Source organism: Abramis brama (genome assembly GCF_963993115.1).
Source record: "Abramis brama genome assembly, chromosome: 13".
NCBI classification, from domain to species: Eukaryota; Metazoa; Chordata; class Actinopteri; order Cypriniformes; family Leuciscidae; genus Abramis; species Abramis brama.
This window is the reverse complement of record NC_139975.1, coordinates 18,166,604-18,185,459: the sequence shown is the minus strand read 5'-3', so window position 1 is coordinate 18,185,459 and position 18,856 is coordinate 18,166,604. Positions and strand designations below refer to the sequence as shown.

Genomic DNA, 18,856 nt, shown 5'->3' with positions numbered 1-18,856 from the left:
AGGGAAGACTGCAAAGATGGAAAATTTAGAACAACTGTTCATTTAATGCACTGTGCCATAAAGTTTGTAGAGCAGCCTTTTGAAAAAAATTGCTGATTTTGGTGTTTGGTAATGATCATAGGTAATGATTTTGACTCATTTCATCGAATGAGGGTAAAAAATAAAATAGCAGGTGAAGTAAAAGCTGCCTTTATTAAACTGAATGGCATATCAGATGCAAAAAGTTATCTGAAAATGTATGATAATCATTAAACCGCTGTCCAAAAATTTTACATTTTATGGCGACTTAAAGTTACCATCTAACCCGACCTCGTTTTGAAGATGCAGTTTAAAGATTCTCCCTAATCTTCTCAATCAACTGGGACAACAAATTGGCGGTCATAGTGAGAATGTGACTTTGGGCAAACTTTACCGAGGAGCTTTAAAACTTTCGCTGCATTTCAAAGTAAAATACTGGACATAACGCAAAACTGTTACAATTACAAGTTGAGACTCATGAGGAAACTTGGCTCTCTATTATTGCCAAACATCTGTGGGAACACGGTAAAAGACAAAGACAGTGACGTCATCAAAGTTATCACAGAGGTATGATGATAATTTATGAAATATCAGCTGATAAAAAATCATTTTAAATGATTGATTGTAAATATATACATTTTATACAAGGTTTTCATGAGCACTTTTTTTGGTCATGCTGCTCTTACACAAGAGCTGTTTGCTAAAGTCCAATCTAGTTTTTAACGGTTCCATCCTTCAATAACAGCCTTTTTTTTTCAATAACAGTTTTTTTTTAGGTGGCGCCAATTCTTGCACACCTTTGAATTAGCAAAAATGTTCCTATACATTATATCTTCCTTTAAAATTCCTCTCCTGAAATTTGGAAGACACTATACAGTAGCCTACATAATATACATGTTCATAATATTCCCGTCTCTGGAAAGGCCGGGATTTTAAATCTCTTTGCAGACACTCATTAAGTGTCCTTTTGAGAACTAGCAACAACAGCACATTGAATATAATACAAAGCAGTATTACTTCAAATCGACAAGTCACAAAGTGCAAGATGTCTGTTATTTCTGAATTATGAATCAAAGTACCATCATGCAATATTAATGTGGCATTATGTGTTCAATATTTTCTGTTATATCAGTTTAAAAAATAATAATAATATATGGGTTGAACACCAAACCTGCATGAATATTAATACATGACTTCTAACGATATGATTCTCATGTGCTAAAGATCAAACACATGACTTGTGTTTGAACATCAGATCAGGATGTGAAAAGGGTGAAACAGGAAACTCTATTCTAGGGCGAAATGAGTTCAAAGCCCACTATGAACAGTGATTCAGTGACAGATGTTTGTAAAAAGATAGCTGTAAGAAGGAAGTTTAAGAGAGAATAGGATGATGAAGCATAAAAGAGATAAGTGAACGAGTGAAAGAGGAAAGAGAAACACTTGGAAAAAATGTAATATAATTTCCTGCTGATCAGCCCAGAGCTGTTTGAAACAATCTAATTTTCATTAAACACATTTGATGCTTATTCAGGGGTTTAAAGTGGGATAAACTACCCTTAGAGTCAAACCCAACCAAGAAGCGATTTCTGTAATGGGACAGCTCTTTCAGGGTGTAATAAATCACTACGAAACATAATTTTCATTATTATTTATTAAAGATAATCCCATCATAGCTACCAATAGTGTTGTAATCTATTGTAAGATTAAATATCCAGGATTTAATGTTTTATGGGTGTATTCATTTATTGATTTAAAAAGGTCACAAACCATTGTGTAATGAATGTAATGAACAAGTTTCTATGCAAGTAATAGCACAAACTCAAGCGTATTTGGATTACACTTTTAAACCACATTTACTTGACTTCATTTATATTAAGGACAATATAGAACGTTTTCTTGTGCTGTAGAAACGGCCTTTCCAAATTTACATCCAAAATACTTCATTTTAAAAATCATCAAAAGATTCTTAATTTTTATTCCTACCAGTACCCCATGAAAAGAAAGAAAAATGTAAAGAATAATTAAAGCTGGATAAACAGTTATCATCAAATGGATCATAATAAGTATACACTTTGCATTTTCTAATGTACAATTAACCGGTTTTCTGTGGAATTGTTTACAGGCGAGTTGTAGAAGTGTATACCATAAAACTTCATAAAACATCACAGTGTATATCTGATCCATATATGTGGCATTCATAAATCTAGCAAATTTTTATTCAAAAACAAGTGCACAAAATGATCCTATATTGGCCCTCATGATTAAATCATGCTCATATGCAAACCATTATCTTTTTGCTTTTACCAAAGCACATTTTTAGCAGAAAGCAGGGTGAAAATCCCTCATCTTACACACCAGCACCAACCTTCAGCGCGCACAATCAGAAAGTACACATAACACATCACAGATAATTCAGCCCTGCACCCGGTATCATCAACATTTCAGCTCTGTCACAGTAACAGTTCCAATACAGAAACCATGAAGTGAATCAGTCATTATCTGAGTCTTTAGGAGGCAGAAATGTCAAGGAATCATGAAAGTCGTGTCCATACGGCCGGAGTCTATAGACGCCAAACATCAAGACCTGCATCTGGCTTGGAGACATACCTCCAAATGTGATGGCCATGTCAGAACAACAGGCCTCCACGACGTCGACTGGGTTTTGGCCCATGCTGTCGGAAATCAAAGAGCTAGCGCTCTTCTTGTTAAAAAGCCCTTTGCCTTGCGCATCCTCTCCGTTTTCAGCGAACACCCCACTGTACTTCAGACAGGTGGCGAGCTGCTTTTCTTCGGGCATCTTCCACAAGGCACGTCCTCGCTCTGGGCATTTGTCCTCATCTTTGAACATCTCTATCAGCCTCCTAACTGCCTCGTAGCTCAGCACAATCCCGCTGTCGTACTCCACATAATCCAGCTCTCCTGACTTTTCCGTGTGACCAATGTAAAACGGCTGGCTCGAATCTTTATCCAAAACCAAATACTTGAGGTTCTCTATAATTGCGAATGTGGTGGGCCGGGCCACGAAGAACCAGCGTAGGTCTCCAGCATTCTCATAGGCGTGTTTGATGGCTTTGCGCAGCCTAGCCCACTCATCCTGCTCCTGTAGGTCAAACGCCTCTAGAGCTTTGGAAGATTCGGACGTGTAGAACACGGATTTGTCGCAGTGTTTGCTCCAAGTGTCGTTGGCTGTCGCCCAGTGGACCAGGAGCTTGGGAGTGACCATGATGAGACAGTACACTCGAACCTGCTGGGTGAGATCAGACATCTGACTCTCTGATAACTTTTGTAGTTCATCTTTGCTGAGGGGTTTCAGATGATGGTGAAGATGCTGATGACCTTTTGAGTGGACTCCTGGATTAAAGGTCTCAAAGTAAGTCATCACCAGGCAGAATATACCCCCTAGGATCAAGCCTTTCATAAAAGAACTGCCCTCAGACATCATGCTGGAATGTAACCCTGTAATGATTAAAATATGAATAAAGATATAATGATTAGAACAAAACAAAATGGCAGTTTGTGCTCTAATGACATATGTTCAGCAATAACAACAAAAATCGTATAGTAACTCGAGAGAGAGTATGTGATGAGATACGTTGTCTGTTGAGATAACTTCAAATTTGTTCCTGGTGACAATACAAAGCTATTTTCACAAAGCAGTCAAGTTTACTGAATACGGTTTACTTCACACTCAAAAGAAGCTAACTTTGAAAACAACCGGCTATCTTGCATCTAACTGCAAGAACACATTAAACGCTTAATAAAAACTAACGTTACACATTCAAATAATTAATTAGATATAATCTGTATACCTTTCAAGAACGCAGAATAGTGCTCACATTTAGACGTTACCCCTTCGCATTTAATTCCGCACACACAACCGGAAAACAAAAAATGTAGTCCGTTCTGGAGTCAGTGTTACCTGTACACCTTGCAATTCATTTGCACGGACTAAAGTAAGACAGCTGGTCGCAGTCCAGTGCGGCTTCTTCCATGAACACGGATGTTTAAGCGGATGTTTAATCCGAACGAAAGGCACTGTGGGAAATGTTGTTCATATGTGCTGTCTCGCTGAGACGAACACGGTAGTAAAAACTACAAACGTCGTTTTCCTGTAATTAGACAAGGGCGGAAATGATTTGTGCGTTTTAAAAGTTTTACTGATTATTTAACCACTTTTATGTTAATGCATATATAAATATAAAATTGATACATATATAAATATAATAATAATATATATATAATGACAAAAACAAAGGTATGACAAAATCAAGCAAATAACTTAACTCGCTTAAAATATGAATGAATACATTATTAATTTAATTCAAATATAAATTTGACAAATAAATGGGTATATCTAAAACTCATTTACTTTATGTTTACAGCTGTAGTTACAGTTAGTGTAAATAATGCATTAAGAAATCACTTTAAATTAACACATACATATACAACTATTTAATTCATGTGTAAGATGTTAGCATTAATTACTAATTAACTATTACTAAAAGCATTTTATAAAACACTTTTCTTACTTTTTGTCAAAGAGCTTTTCTGTTTTTCATTTTCTGCTTTGTAAAAGTTTTATTTCTTGATCAAAAAGAAATGAAGTGTTGAAATTAAGCATATTGAAACCTCAATTGCTAACTGAATTATATAAGACTTTCTTAAAATAAAATGAAAATGTTTGGGCTACTGACTGTGGAGCCACACGAAAATGGAGCCATGACAGCACGATACCTTACTAATATAAACTATAATATAAAAATGTATTTCTTTATCAGTCATTTGTGGCTCTTTTGTGGCTCATCAATGGAGAAAGATGCTTTGAAGAACCAGATGGTGCAGCAACAGAATCCACCAGTAGAGGCCAGGCCAATGGGTCAAGAAGATTGTGATGCTTTGCATGGCTCTGTTAGCCCATGATAGCAGATGTCAGTATATCTACACCATCTGGTCCCAAAAAGCATCTTTCTCCACTGACTGTCAATAAAAATTAGCCATGCACTCTGACAAAATATTTATTTATTTTTACCATGGTTTGAAGTAGTGGGCTTGTGTACTGAAGGAAGCACAAGTCAGCCACTTACTTGTATTTTCCTTTTGTTGTCTCTCTAAATTTGCCACCTCTTCTCACTTTTTATAAAGAGACTATCTTTCTGTTTTATTGAAATAATCTTTGCTATAGCTCTTATTTCCTGCCCACTGTCTCTAATGAACTCCTACTCATGAACTGGCTGAACTCATGAATCTCACATGAGCTAAGCTTTAATGTTGAATATGCAGCATTTTACATATTTACGAGATTAAACAGGCAAGACACAGGCTTTCTTTTTCATGCAAGATCAGAAGAGATAAATTACTCATGCGATCATCACTGGTGCATAAACAATTGAATAAAGCATCTTTTGTTTCTCACCTGCCATCTCATTTCCTGAATACTCCAAAAAAGATTTAATTACAACAAACAAAAGAAAGAAAGAAAGAAAGAAAGAAAGAAAGAAAGAAAGAAAGAAAGAAAGAAAGAAAGAAAGAAGCGACACTAGGTAATGTGCTATTAATTAGTCAAAACAGGTTTGACTAAAAACATTGTAGCACAATTTTACAGACAATAAATAATATGAAGGACTAAAAATGACAGAACGAAAAATAAATAAATAAATAAATAAAAGTAGAAATAAATAAATAAATGCAGAAATAATAGTGAAAATAAATACATTTTGGTAATATAAATGGCTATTTCTGTATTTTTACATGTATTTATTTATTTATTTATGCATTTCTATATGTATTTATTTATGTATTTATACATTTATTTATATATTTATGTATTTCTATATTTATTTATTTATATATGTATTTATTTCTACATTTATTTATTCCTACATTTATTTATTTCTGTATTTCCACATTTCTACATTTATTTATTTCTGTATTTCCACATTTCTACATTTATTTATTTCTGTATTTCCACATTTCTACATTTATTTTTCCCTGCGCATATATGCTAATTGACCTATGGCTAAGTCACGCCCCCAAACGCGATGAGCCAATCACAGTACGCATAGCTAACCCAATACACTCGGACATTCTCTGCTTCCACGTCCATTGCAATGCATTGCAGTTAATTAGTTTTTATTCGTTTTTATGTTTTTTCTTGTCATTTTGGCTTTTAAACAGCGTGTGTGTGATTTTGGTTGGGTGACAGTTGTAGGTTACAGTTTGCCAAGAGTTTACAGTTTGACAAAAGCACAATGTTGTGTTTTACACAAATATAAGTAGGCTAAACACTTTGCAGTTTTAATTATGTCCTGTATGAACAAAATGGAGTATGTTTTTATGTTTCCACTGTTCGATCGCGCCCGCTCTCTGACACACACACACACACACACACACACACAGACACACACATTCCAGCATTGCAATCTGACATCGTAGCCTGTTCTTCTGCGCTCACACCAAACGCGAATAGAGCGTCAAATTCGCGCGTATCGCGTCTAGCTCGACGCTTGAACATTTTGAATCCAAAGCGAATAGGACGCGTATAAAGCGAGCGTTTGAAGCGAAATAGCACCAAACTATAACGTTTACACTGTGACCTGTAAATCTTTGTCTGGAGCTGAAGCTTATCGACGTTCTCAACAATAAAATTATTAATATAACCCTCCAATGCATATTTAAGGCCCTTTTGGTGACATCGAGATGATATATAATCTTTCTGTCTCCAAAAAATCATCAATTGCCTCCTGTGAAATGTCTCCTACTGTGACAGCTGCCATAGCGCCTGTTACCGAATGTTGACTGTCTGTCCGAGTGAGTGGAGGGGGCGTGGCTTAGCCATAGGTCAATTAGCATACATGTGCAGGGAAAAATAAATGTAGAAATGTGGAAATACAGAAATAAATAAATGTAGAAATGTGGAAATACAGAAATAAATAAATGTAGGAATAAATAAATGTAGAAATAAATACATATATAAATAAATAAATATAGAAATACATAAATATATAAATAAATGTATAAATACATAAATAAATACATATAGAAATGCATAAATAAATAAATAAATACATGTAAAAATACAGAAATAGCCATTTATATTACCAAAATGTATTTATTTTCACTATTATTTTTGCATTTATTTATTTATTTCTACTTTTATTTATTTATTTATTTATTTATTTTTCGTTCTGTCATTTTTAGTCCTTCATAAATAAACACATTAGGGACAATAAAAACAGACATTAGACAAAAATAACAACAACATGTATATCATGTAAAAATCAAACAGGTAGGTTATGCAAGAATTATGGCTGGAATAGGCCACACAATTAAATAGACTTAAGAATGAATGTGCTCAAAATATCACATTCCCTTAATGGGCTCAGAAGTTATTTTGAATGATTGCTTTATAGGTTGGATATTAGTATTATGAGACAAAATTCCTTTGTTCCCTGTACAGTGAGACGCTGGCCCTTTAAGAAGAGACATTTAAATCTAGGCGTGTTTCCTGCTCCCGATGAGAATCCAGGCTTGCTTGCATCCTACGACGCGAAATTAGAGGAAAGATTATCTTACACATTACACAAATAATTACACAAAAAGCGACATAGGTCACAAAAGGCTTTACCCACATTTATTTTGCATCATTTTAAGAGAAAAGGACGGATACTCCTCTCGGGATAGACGCTCAACCTAACAAATGACATAAATGTCAGTCGGTCAAGGTCCACACAGTCTCCAGATGTGCTTTTAGCATTTACACGTTTATTTCACGTCAGCTTCGCTTTCTCATTCGAAATCTGTACACATTTTGAACGGAATCGCTTTCATATTGTGCCAGTATGGGTCATCTCCGCTTTTGGATGAGGATTTTGCTTTTTGGTTTTTGATTTGGGACTTTAACCATGGATTTAAGCACAGAAGAGCAGATATGTAGAGCTACAGACTGATGGTAACGATTCATGAGGAAGCACGGGAAGAAACCTACAAACAAATCTTACACGTGAAGGAAGAATTACATTCTTGGAAAGAAGCTCCTGTATTTTTTTGCTGATAACTTTACGCATTCGTAGTGGACACGGTTGTGGTTTATTTATTTCAGGTTAAATTGACAAAAGACAGTCCGATTGTACATTCGCTACCATGTCGGCGGTGATGATATCACGGAAGGTTACTCGAAAATGGGAGAAATTACCTGGGAAAAACACCTTCTGCTGCGATGGACGGGTAATGATGGCTCGCCAGAAAGGAGTATTTTACCTGACCTTATTTCTCATCATTGGAACCTGCTCTCTGTTCTTCGCCTTTGAGTAAGTGCATGTTATTGGTGATTATTACAGACCTCGTCTACACTGCCAGCGACACGACTAAAACCATCAGAGCTGTCGACACTGCACGCGCGCGATGTCAGTGTGGGCTCTTCGTTTTTCCCCCATTACAATGGTGGTTTTGCAGTGTAGACTGTCTTTGTTTAATGCCATTGTAATAATGGGGAAAAAAATAACAATAAAAAAGTGTCCGTGTGAAATGTTGAGGACCGAAGCGCTCCTGATTTTTTTTGTAGTAGCCTAACAGCAAGCCATTTCTCAGTTGTGCCAGCTGACATTGAGGTACGCCATGGCTGTGTTTTACAGTAGAAATGCCCGAGTCGTTCTTTTAAATCTAATTGGTTGGAGAGGTCCAACGATTCGTTCACGACGAATCGCTCCCAGCAGTTCTTGAGTCAACGACTCGTCGACTATTTAAACCGAAAACAGATGATTTCCGTGTGTGTTCAGAAAACATCCATTCTAATGTTACAAATAAAATGTAGGCTACTGGAAATATGTTTACAACTAGTTCATCAATACAGATACACACCACAGTTTGTTTTGAGTAGCATTTTATTAAAATGTTCAAACCATTTTAGCTAAAAGATGTAGGCCTAAGCCTAAATTATAGGTAGTACCTATTGTTTTATAAATGCAAATAAAAACTAATTTAGGTTCTACATTAGGCTACTTTTATATTTTTATGAGTTTAAGCTAAACTGAACCGATATACAATAAAAACAAATTAATAAAACTAAACATAACCTTAAAACATAATATCTGCAATATTTGTTTACATATGTCTAGATTAGGCTATTTCAGATCATGTAATATATCAGGCGATGTCAAGGACCATGTGATGTAATTATGTCATGTTGCAAATTGTTTTTATTTGACCGGCTTGTGAACTGATCGAATTTAGTAGGCTAATTTGACTTACCATCACTATATGACAGTTGTAATAATATTTCAAATCAACTGCTTTATATTTGCTACAAAATATAGACTGTGATTTAAATATCGCCTGTAAAAGACTGTATGGTTTCATCAATGGAATGAGATATGAACCTTTTTGGATCTCCAAGTCTAATAAAAAAAAAAAATAGATAGCTACTATATCTAAATACAGATCTGCTAATGATTGAATTTACAGTTAGGCCTATATTTTCAAATTGTATGAGATCCTTCGCCTGTTGATGGATGGGAAATAATTAAAAGCTGTGTCATCTTTGTTACTGAAACACATTTTGACAATAGCAGATTGCTGCATGTTGATAAAGCTGGATGTGAGTGAGTTCTTTTGGGTGGATATGGGCTCCCTTGTGTGGACAATGACGTCTGTGGTCTGTGTTTCCTGAGACTCCAGTGCTGTGCTCCTCCATTAGGCCTGATCATCAGCATGCAGGAAACGATTCCCTCCGCTTAGTCAGAAACTCACAGTCATTTATTGAGTTGCTGGCTTCTGTAGTAGGGTTTCACTGCACGCCATGTTCATATATCGCTGTAACTGATAATTAGTCCTTGTGGGGCAGACATATTAACATAGAAATTGGGCTGAGTGCAAAAGTGTGAATTGTTTCTTGCATGACAGGCTAATAGAGGAATTAAAATGTTTTTTTTTTTTGGCACTTACTATTTCATTTTAACAGTCGATGGAAATTCTGGATATGCACATCACAAAAGAACCACTATTATTAAATATCATCTGAGGTTATTCATATGGTCTCGTGAGATCTATTTATTTTATGTGCACTTTATCTTTTATTTAATACAGAGCATGAGATATCCAGAAGAGACAGACAGTGTGGATATGCATTGCTTCCAGCTGTTCTGAATTTACAGGGAATTATTTATTGAGTATTGCTGAATTCTCACATTATTGCGTTCTGTGTCTGGACAGTTTATTCCTCTGCGGGCTGAGTGAGTTTCAAGCACAAGACTGATTAGCAGGGCTGGACTTTGCACTGTTTTTTCTAAAGATCTTTGTCTTTTGCTCTGTCTTCTCGAAGAGAGTTTATCCCACTCCTCTCCATATGTGTCCCTGTTTGCTGAAAGTCTATGCACTTATATTTAAATTTTTGGCTGTATGTGTAAACAAGACTGTGCAGGTTGCAATGCATTTATGTTTGTCTTCTGTTTGGATTTCAGAGATGAGAGTTGACTGTAAAGGCTTGAAATTCTGTGAAAAATCTGCAATGTATCTGTGTGTAAAGCTGGGCGTACGCACACGGTATGATCTTTGCTGTCTTACGAGCTCACAGATGGTTTTCTCTCTGAGGAAATTGTCAGGAAATCGTTGACGCTCCTATGGTTGCCGATCGCATTGTGTGAGAGCAATTGTGAGCCGAGCCGAGCCAAGTACGTTACGAGCACCTCCCAACCTCCTGATAATTTTGAAACATTTTGACTAGTGCAGGCTGTCCCTCTATTGCCAAATCATGCACAACCATTTCACATAGGCTAGAATAGATCATAGACCGAGAATTTCAAAAAACACCATGTAGTATGTTTTTTTTTTTTTAAAGCCATTTGGTTTATGAAGACACAGGAGATGTCCATATAAACCATGTTTGCATTGTAATATCATTATACACATTGTGTCCTCATAAACCATATATACAAGAACACACACACACACCAATACACTGTTTTCATTGTTTTATTGAAAGGAATTGCAATGCTGTTCTCTGCTTTTTACCAAATCATTTGCACACTCGTCTTTTTTGTTTTCTTTTTTTCCTATCCGAAGCTATAGCAGCAACATTGAAAGCTCCAGTCTCTCTGTTTAGTGCGAAAGCTCATGATTGTCGCCGACCTCGCCGTGCAGTACAGTTGTGCCGTGTACCAGCTGTTTCGACACGATTATCAGGTTAACTGACTGGCTCGCACAGTGTACGCCCGCCTTAAGACATAGTGCTGAGACCTGCACTCACTTTGTCGATCCACCTTTGGCTGAAAGGAAGAACCACTTGCTATTAGCCTGATATCAGCGTGGATTTTTTTTTTTTTTTTTTATATTAATGCAAATATTAGATTGTTTTAGTAATATTGTAATGTGCTTTGTCACTTTTGTTATATTTCTAAATAGCTTTAATTTATTTAATACACTTTAATACTTCAACAAAATCTTATTTTATTTCTGTTATTTGCAAGGGAGCATTTCTAGTTTAAATGGCTTAAAAACAGTTATAATCAAATATCTATATTTTATTTTAGCTTTATTTCAATCAACTTTTAATCAATTAATTTATTTTCAAACAATTAAAAAAAAAAGTTTAAGATTATTTAATAACAACACTGAAAAAACCTAACAACAAGTAGAAACAACTTCAAGGAAGACATTTTTAGACCGACTTCCTGAAGTGTGTAAATACTGTGACTGTAACAACCTTTGGCAGGAGTTTGGTGCAAAAAAACAGGAAACCTGTTTAAAAACATTATTTTTTGCAATTTTGTATTGTATGCTAGTGATGCAAACTACAGACTTTACCTTATACTTCCATTCTACCTTCTTACTGCAATAGTTTTACACCAGGGACACTTTTACATAGTAGCACTTCATATATGGACAGTCTTCAGATTCTGTTGATTCTGTTCGCCCACTCATTCTTTCACATTAGAAGTACAAGGTTCAGGTTTCAGTGGTTTGCCTTTGTCCTGTATGTTTGTTTTATGGCTTTGTTGCTCAGTTAAATGTCTATACATTTTATGCATACTGTATAATTGAATGTTGGATACTCATGTTGTTGCTGTTGAATTAAGTGTATGACTTGTGGTCAGTGTCACGGTGTGTGAGCTCTCGAGGGCTGCCGTCTGTGCTGTCCCTCTGCAGGGGTCGTGATAAAGGAGAGAAGACTGTTTATCCTTTTGGATTTGTGTGTCCCTGCTATGTGAATGCAAAACTGGAGCAAATTTGTCTTTATGAGGGATTAGCTTGCTGCTTTTTTTGACAGTAATGTGTAATAATTATTTTGCTTCGTGAATCACTTGCTCTTAAATTGGTGAAAACTTTGAGAATTAACAGAGGCTGTGATTACAATTTTCAGGCATAGCAATGTCACGGTACATTACAACATTTTTATATCTGTGTGAAACAACTGAAATTACCTTTTGTACTTTATCAGATTATCTACACCTATTGTATTTTTAGCTTTCCTGAAAGACTTTAACACAGAGAAAGCCACTGATGTCACATCTTGATGTGAGATTGCAGTTTATTTGTTCTCTTGCAAATTCTTTCCCGGCTTTTGTTTTTGTTAGCGCTATTATTGCATACTACATTAATATCATATCATCAAGTTTTGCAATGCAAAATGCAGAAGGATAAGGTGATTATTTGCATGTTGAATGTTTCCAGGACTTGCAGGACCATTCACGCCTTAAGAGTTTGACCTACTTTTTGGTTTTATTTATTTATACATCAATGCATGTTTCCATCCTTAGAAGTATAACAAGTAGAAAATCTTTCTCTCAGAATTTGGTGTATCTGTAATGGAAGTTTGAGTCAATAATAGAAAAGGTAATTGTGTGATAAAGATTAAAATAAGGAATATTTGTTGACACACACACACACACACACACACACACACACACACACACACACACACACACACACACACACACACACACACACACACACACACACACAATACTGTATATAAAGATTTTTCAGATTTGACTGGACCACAATGAATCTACATGTTGTTTTTAGCTATCATCCATATTTTTTCTCCCCTCATGATACTTTCCAGTGGAGTACCGGATGTTTGCGCTGAATGCTATCAGTTATGATAATTGTCAGCCTCCCTGCCCCCACCGATCTCCACCGAGAGACCAGCCAGACCGATGAAGCAGCTCTATTGATTTTACCAACACACAGATAAGCCTTTCCATATAGCCAACCATAAAACTCTGCAGTTGTGCTTCAAGTTGTCTTAACTGTGGAAAACAGTCCTTTTCACTTTGTTCTTTGTGCAGATAATTAACTAAGGACAAGCTGTAAAGGCAAACTGAAGGGTGGAGATGCTGTAACAGTGACACAAGTGGATTAGTGTGTACATGATTTTGAACTACAAGCAGGGGCGTCATGCAAGCCAAAATTCTGGGGGGGGCACAATCTGAGACGTTGCAATTGTTTTCTGACGGGTGATATGGATCATGTTAGGAGGGGCAGGGGGTTTCTCCCCCTGAAAATTTTTAAATTCTGGCTGCTAAACATACCATTTCAATGCAGTTTGGGAGGGACAGAAATACCTTAACGGAGCTAGCAGCAACCCTCCTCTATCTGAGGACTAAGTTAAAGTATCTATTTTGTAAGTTTATGTAAAATACAGGTTGATGAAAGAACTGTAAGCTCAAATTCAAAAGCTTTTGAAGTCTACTTCATTAAAGCATGTTTACACACACACTTACTGTACACTTAGGCCTACTACACATGATTTTAAAAACAGTACCATTGCAGTTTTTATGTTATGATTTTAAATTGGTATGTGACCTAAGAACGATCTTACATTAAAGGTACATAAAGGTGCTGAGGTCTGACTTTGTGGTGCTCTGAAATTAAGTTATTTTAATATTAATATGTGATGAAGGACTTTGAAAGAAGTTTGACAGATTTCAGTGCTGAATAAGGTTAACACTACCCCTTTTATTTGAAAATGGTTAATATTTGACAGAAATGTAAAAAAGTAATCAAATCAAATGTAATATGTAACATTACTTTAGTAAAATCATTGAAATACTGTAGTTACACTGCTCATTATTATGTTTCAAAACCGATCAGATAACGTTACTATGGCTTTGTATGGCAGTAATGTTAGCCAACTAGTTTACGGTTAGACTTGGCTAGCTATCGATAATGTTACACTGACACAACTTAAGTTAATGCTCTGAATTCGCAGCTAATATCAAATCCATAACTTTTTGATCAAGTTAAAATTTCCAGGTCAACCACAAATAATCCCACTACCTTTTAATATCATCCGATAACTAATTCAATGCCGATTTGTTGCTTTACCCACTTACCACTTCAAGACCATCTGTAAAACATTGCCAGCTCAACGTGCATTCCTATCGAAAGACGCGCGTAGCGCTCTAGATTTGATATACACAGACAGACACCATATTAGGAAAAAGGGGCGGGCTGATACTGACCGATTTACTACACATCCAGAAGAATACATTTGAGTCGTTATAGGCTCTGGTATATTATGGAGCATAATAGGAATAAAGTGTGACAAAAAAATTATCAGGGAGGAAAAATCTGAGGGGGCACGTGCCCCCTCACTTTGAATGGGCATGACGCCACTGACTACAAGTGTTTAATTATCTTGATACCATTTTTAGGAGTCTTCCACTAAATTTCCCCCATTGTGTTGCATGTAAGACCACACGTTTACTCTAGTAATGCATGTTTCTGATCCTATTGTTAACTATTCATTTGGTGTGTTATTTCAGACACAAAAATGTTTTTTCTTTGTACCCTTGAATTAGAATGAAATAACTTGCACTGATACTGATTGATAATGTTAACCAGTAGCCAAATCTATTTAGGAATTGTTTCGCAAACTCTCATTCAGATAGCTCCATTGTGGTATATGTGGTATACGCCCATTTTTTTTGGTGATTCAGTTGATTACCGCCCTACATTATTTTGCAGTTGAATATCCTGTTCCAGAACCGTCTCATTATGGTTGTCAAATGGTTTGCAAATGGAAATTTGTGTTGATTTTCAACAGTTAGGTGTTGATTATGCGTATTGGGGCACAATACTTGCTGTGTTTTTTTTATATTATTTTATGGAGGAAGTTAAGTGATAATTATGGTGCTTAAATAACCCTTGTACGTCAGTAGTGACAATAAAATAATCTTTAATATTGGTTGCTTAGCTGCTTATCTCTGGTATTGATTATGGGGAGAGAAGTCGCATCCAGCACTGCATGATGGGTAATGTCCGGGAAGCTCAGGGCTGTGATAGGAATTGATGATGGCACAGGTTCAGGATGGTTAAAGTCTCACACACACACACACACACACACACACACACACACACACACACACACACACACACACACACACACAGTTCTCCTCAGTTTTGCTCCTCTCCGCCCCAACACAGCTTTCAAAATAATAAATGGATTTCCCTGCAGCCTTCTATGATCCGGGCAGTGGAAAGTTTTATTGACCAGCTCTGCTCTGGATTTTTTTCTCACTCTTTATGTTTTCCAGTCTCATAGTTTAAAATGGATCAAACTAATCTGACCCGTCCCACAGGTAGAATTCCAGTGTATTGATGGCTCTGGTATGCTGACACACCAGTGTGTGAAACGACTAATTGTACCATGTAGTCTGACTGGAAATGATCTTTCTGTTGCTAATATTTCTTACAGCTGCAATCTGTTGTACTGTGTGCTGGTCCTAAAGCAGTAAGTATGACGTGTGAGGAGACAAACCCTGCTAGTAGACAGGTTAAACTGGTGTTCTGTATGCATTGTAGGAAGATTAGATTGGCACATAGTTTGTATGAAACTCTATATGCATCTTGTGTATTATAAGTAATGCTTGATAAGTATAACTTTCCAAAAGTATTTAACTTCAGTGTATAAATCTGTTTGTGTTAATGATGCTTGTTGAGGAAAAATATGCTACTATTGATTTGGATGTACGATTTTCTGCCTTGCAGACTACAGGGAATAAATGTAAGTGTCTTAGACTTGCGACAAATTAAAAACATTATTAAAATATTATAAATGTGTAAAATATTATCCTGTGAAATATAAACTAAAGTTTGTTCAACCATCATAGTACTTTTAGATGTATGTACACATACACTGAAAACAATTTGTAGAAACTGCTAGTAAATTTCACATTTAAATTTAAAGAAATGGCAAGTAACACATTTAATTAATCAATTAACATTTAGAAGTAGAAAGACTGAAATAGTTTCTTGTAAAACATACTCCAGTGTTTAATTTAGAACTTAAAATCTTTATTTTTTATTTTTATTTTTTTAAGTGGATCTTATAACACAGTGATTTTCAGTCATGGTCCATTTGGTATATTCTCTCTTAATTAACACCTGATTGGGTGGGTGTCCCGGACCAGAATTGAAAACCAATGTTATAATGGAACCTCTAACATTCCCTTGTGGTCTCCTAGGGGTCCCTGGCAGTGTTGTTATTGTTAACTAATACTATTAAAAATCGTTTAATGAAATAAAGCTGAAATAAAGGAAAATATAAATATTACATTAAACACGTAAGCAAATATAAGAAAGGTTGCCTTGGCACTCAAATAAATACATTCAAGTTACGTACTGGAATTGCTCCGTTTATTTTTTTAAACTAAAATGACTAAAACTAAAACTGAAATAAAAACTAATGGAAGCTCTATGTAGAAATATGAACTTAAACTTACCACATAACAAAATTACTAAAAACTACACTGTAAAAAAAATTAAAATTTTTTGGTTTAACTTAAAGTAAGTTACCTGGTTGCTTTAATTTTCAAGTTCATTGAAATAAAAAATTTGAATTGATACAATGGAGGTTGGTTTAATCAACAGAAACGCAAAATATTAATTTATCTGAACCAAGTTCTAAGTTGATTTGACAAAAGAAAAAAAGTTGTGATAACAAATCATGAATCATTTTTTACAGTGTATAAATTTACCATGATGAAAACTGAAAATTGAAAAGTTTATTCAAAATTATTAATAGTAATATAGTAGTATATAAACAATACTAAAATAATACTAGTCTCTGAACCCCAGTTTGAAAACCACTGTCTTAAATTGCATGTCAGCAACCTCTCACAACTCCATAGTATCATACTATGCAACTTTTGCACAAGCAAGCACACCTCACATTTTTATTACAAAAGTCTACTTCTTTGTATTGTTGTATTGTCTGGACTAGACAAATCCTGTCTTACTGTACTGTAGTGTTAGCGTAAAGATGTCCTTTTCACACGCAGAATGCTAAGTGTAGCAAATTTCCCCCTGAGAGGGAATGAACTGTACCTGTGATAAGATGTACCATTATAGTGATGTATTAGCCATACATTAGTATAGCAGGTCTACATTGCAGGAGGGAGTGGTGGAGGAGAGCCAGGGTGACCCTATTAATAGCTCTATGCAGTGGCCTGTGGATCCGACCAATCTGCTGCAGCCTGAGCATAGGGAGGCACTTTTACAGGACCCAAGTCATCCGCAATTTATGGGAGCAACCAAATTTATTGCTGTATGGCTGTGTGCCTGCGGGAATGGAGAAAGCACAGTCAGTCATAGTAAACATCCGCCCTGACTGCTTCATTGTGGGCTTAGAAAAGACTGTCTTTAGGGAAGAACTGAGCCAGACAGATATTACAAACCCTCCTCATCAATGATCTCCTCTTTTCTCCACACACATCTTCTTTTTTTTCCCATAGTTTTCTTTTCAAGAAAAGCCATGATCAAAATGATCGCTAACTAACGCTTTTTGTTTGCTAGCCACCATTTTTATCCCACAGCTCACAGTCACCGAACATGACACGGAGTGATGATGTAAAACTCTCGTTTGCGTCCATTTTTAAAATTCTTGACTGCCGTACAGTCTGACTTTAATGACAACTGAGATCCTACAGTGTGACATGGCTTACAGTGGGGATCATGTTTGTACAATCTGAGAAGCAGCAGTCGCAAAGTACTATTATTAATCGTACAGTGTGCACCCGGCTTTAGATGAAAAGATAGTCCCATCCCCAAACTCACTGGCTGAGCCAATGTTGCTGTTGGGTTGCTCAAACAGTTTCCTAATTTGTTTTGTGGCATTAATAGCACAGAAATTCCACACTTCACTTTTTGAAACTAGAGATATAGCTGTTTAGCTTTATATGCTCATTTAACCTCTGTGCTGTTAATTTCATGTTCCCCTTGTCATCTTTTGTAACCCTGCTTGTTCTCTTGTCCTGTACAGGTGCCCGTACCTGGCAGTGCACCTGTCTCCGGCCATCCCTGTGTTTGCAGTGTTGCTCTTCGTCTTCGTAATGGCCATGCTGCTCCGAACCAGCTTCAGTGACCCAGGGGTGCTGCCACGGGCATTGCTGGAGGAGGCCAACTTTATTGAGATGGAGATCGGTGAGTGTGAGGCTGACTGAGTTCAGTGAAGGGTATTTGAGGTTTAATGCCATAGTTTGAACCATTAGTGCCGTCTGCGGTTGTTTTGACCCAGCGAGGGGAAGAACATGTATAGCGTAGCAGGCGTGTGGCGTAAGTGGGACGGTGTAAGCCCAGACCTGCTTATTAATTTATTGTTTTGTTTTGCGATTAAAAAGCTGAGTGCGTTGGACCATGAACTCTGAGTTAATCTGGGAAACATTGTGTTCTTCTTGACTTCAAGCTTGACGGTCTGTATATACTGTATAATTGCCCCCTCCCAATATCTGATGTTCTTGATGCTTCTCTGCTGCACTCAATTACACAATACACTGTTTGTTGTTTGGATGACAAAAAGATTTAAAGTTATATTTTTAGGCTGGTCTGCCTCAGCAGT

The 18,856-nt window shown here is 36.2% G+C and overlaps 2 protein-coding genes across 3 annotated transcripts in view; one reads left to right on the top strand and one right to left on the bottom strand.

Moving 5' to 3' along the window:
• Positions 1–1,661: 1,661 nt before the first annotated feature.
• c1galt1c1 (C1GALT1-specific chaperone 1) lies at positions 1,662–4,031 on the bottom strand. Of its 2 annotated transcripts, none has more exons than XM_084132326.1 (2): positions 3,831–4,031; positions 1,662–3,477 (listed from the first exon to the last, which is right to left on the bottom strand). In XM_084132326.1, exon 2 carries the CDS (start codon positions 3,461–3,463, stop codon positions 2,510–2,512), a length of 954 nt encoding a protein of 317 aa, XP_083988452.1. In that variant the 5' UTR covers positions 3,464–3,477; positions 3,831–4,031; the 3' UTR covers positions 1,662–2,509. The 2 variants fall into 2 exon arrangements, with proteins under 2 accessions (XP_083988452.1, XP_083988453.1); XM_084132327.1 differs by having other exon boundaries at positions 3,941–4,031.
• A 3,489-nt stretch (positions 4,032–7,520) lies between these two features.
• The window catches only part of zdhhc9 (zDHHC palmitoyltransferase 9), a 25,023-nt gene continuing 13,687 nt past the window's right edge, over positions 7,521–18,856 (top strand). Inside the window, exons 1-2 of the mRNA XM_084134105.1 lie at positions 7,521–8,327; positions 18,281–18,441. Of these exons, the coding sequence (XP_083990231.1) occupies positions 8,161–8,327; positions 18,281–18,441 (328 nt within the window). The 5' untranslated portion in view covers positions 7,521–8,160. The remainder of the gene's footprint in view (positions 8,328–18,280; positions 18,442–18,856) is intronic.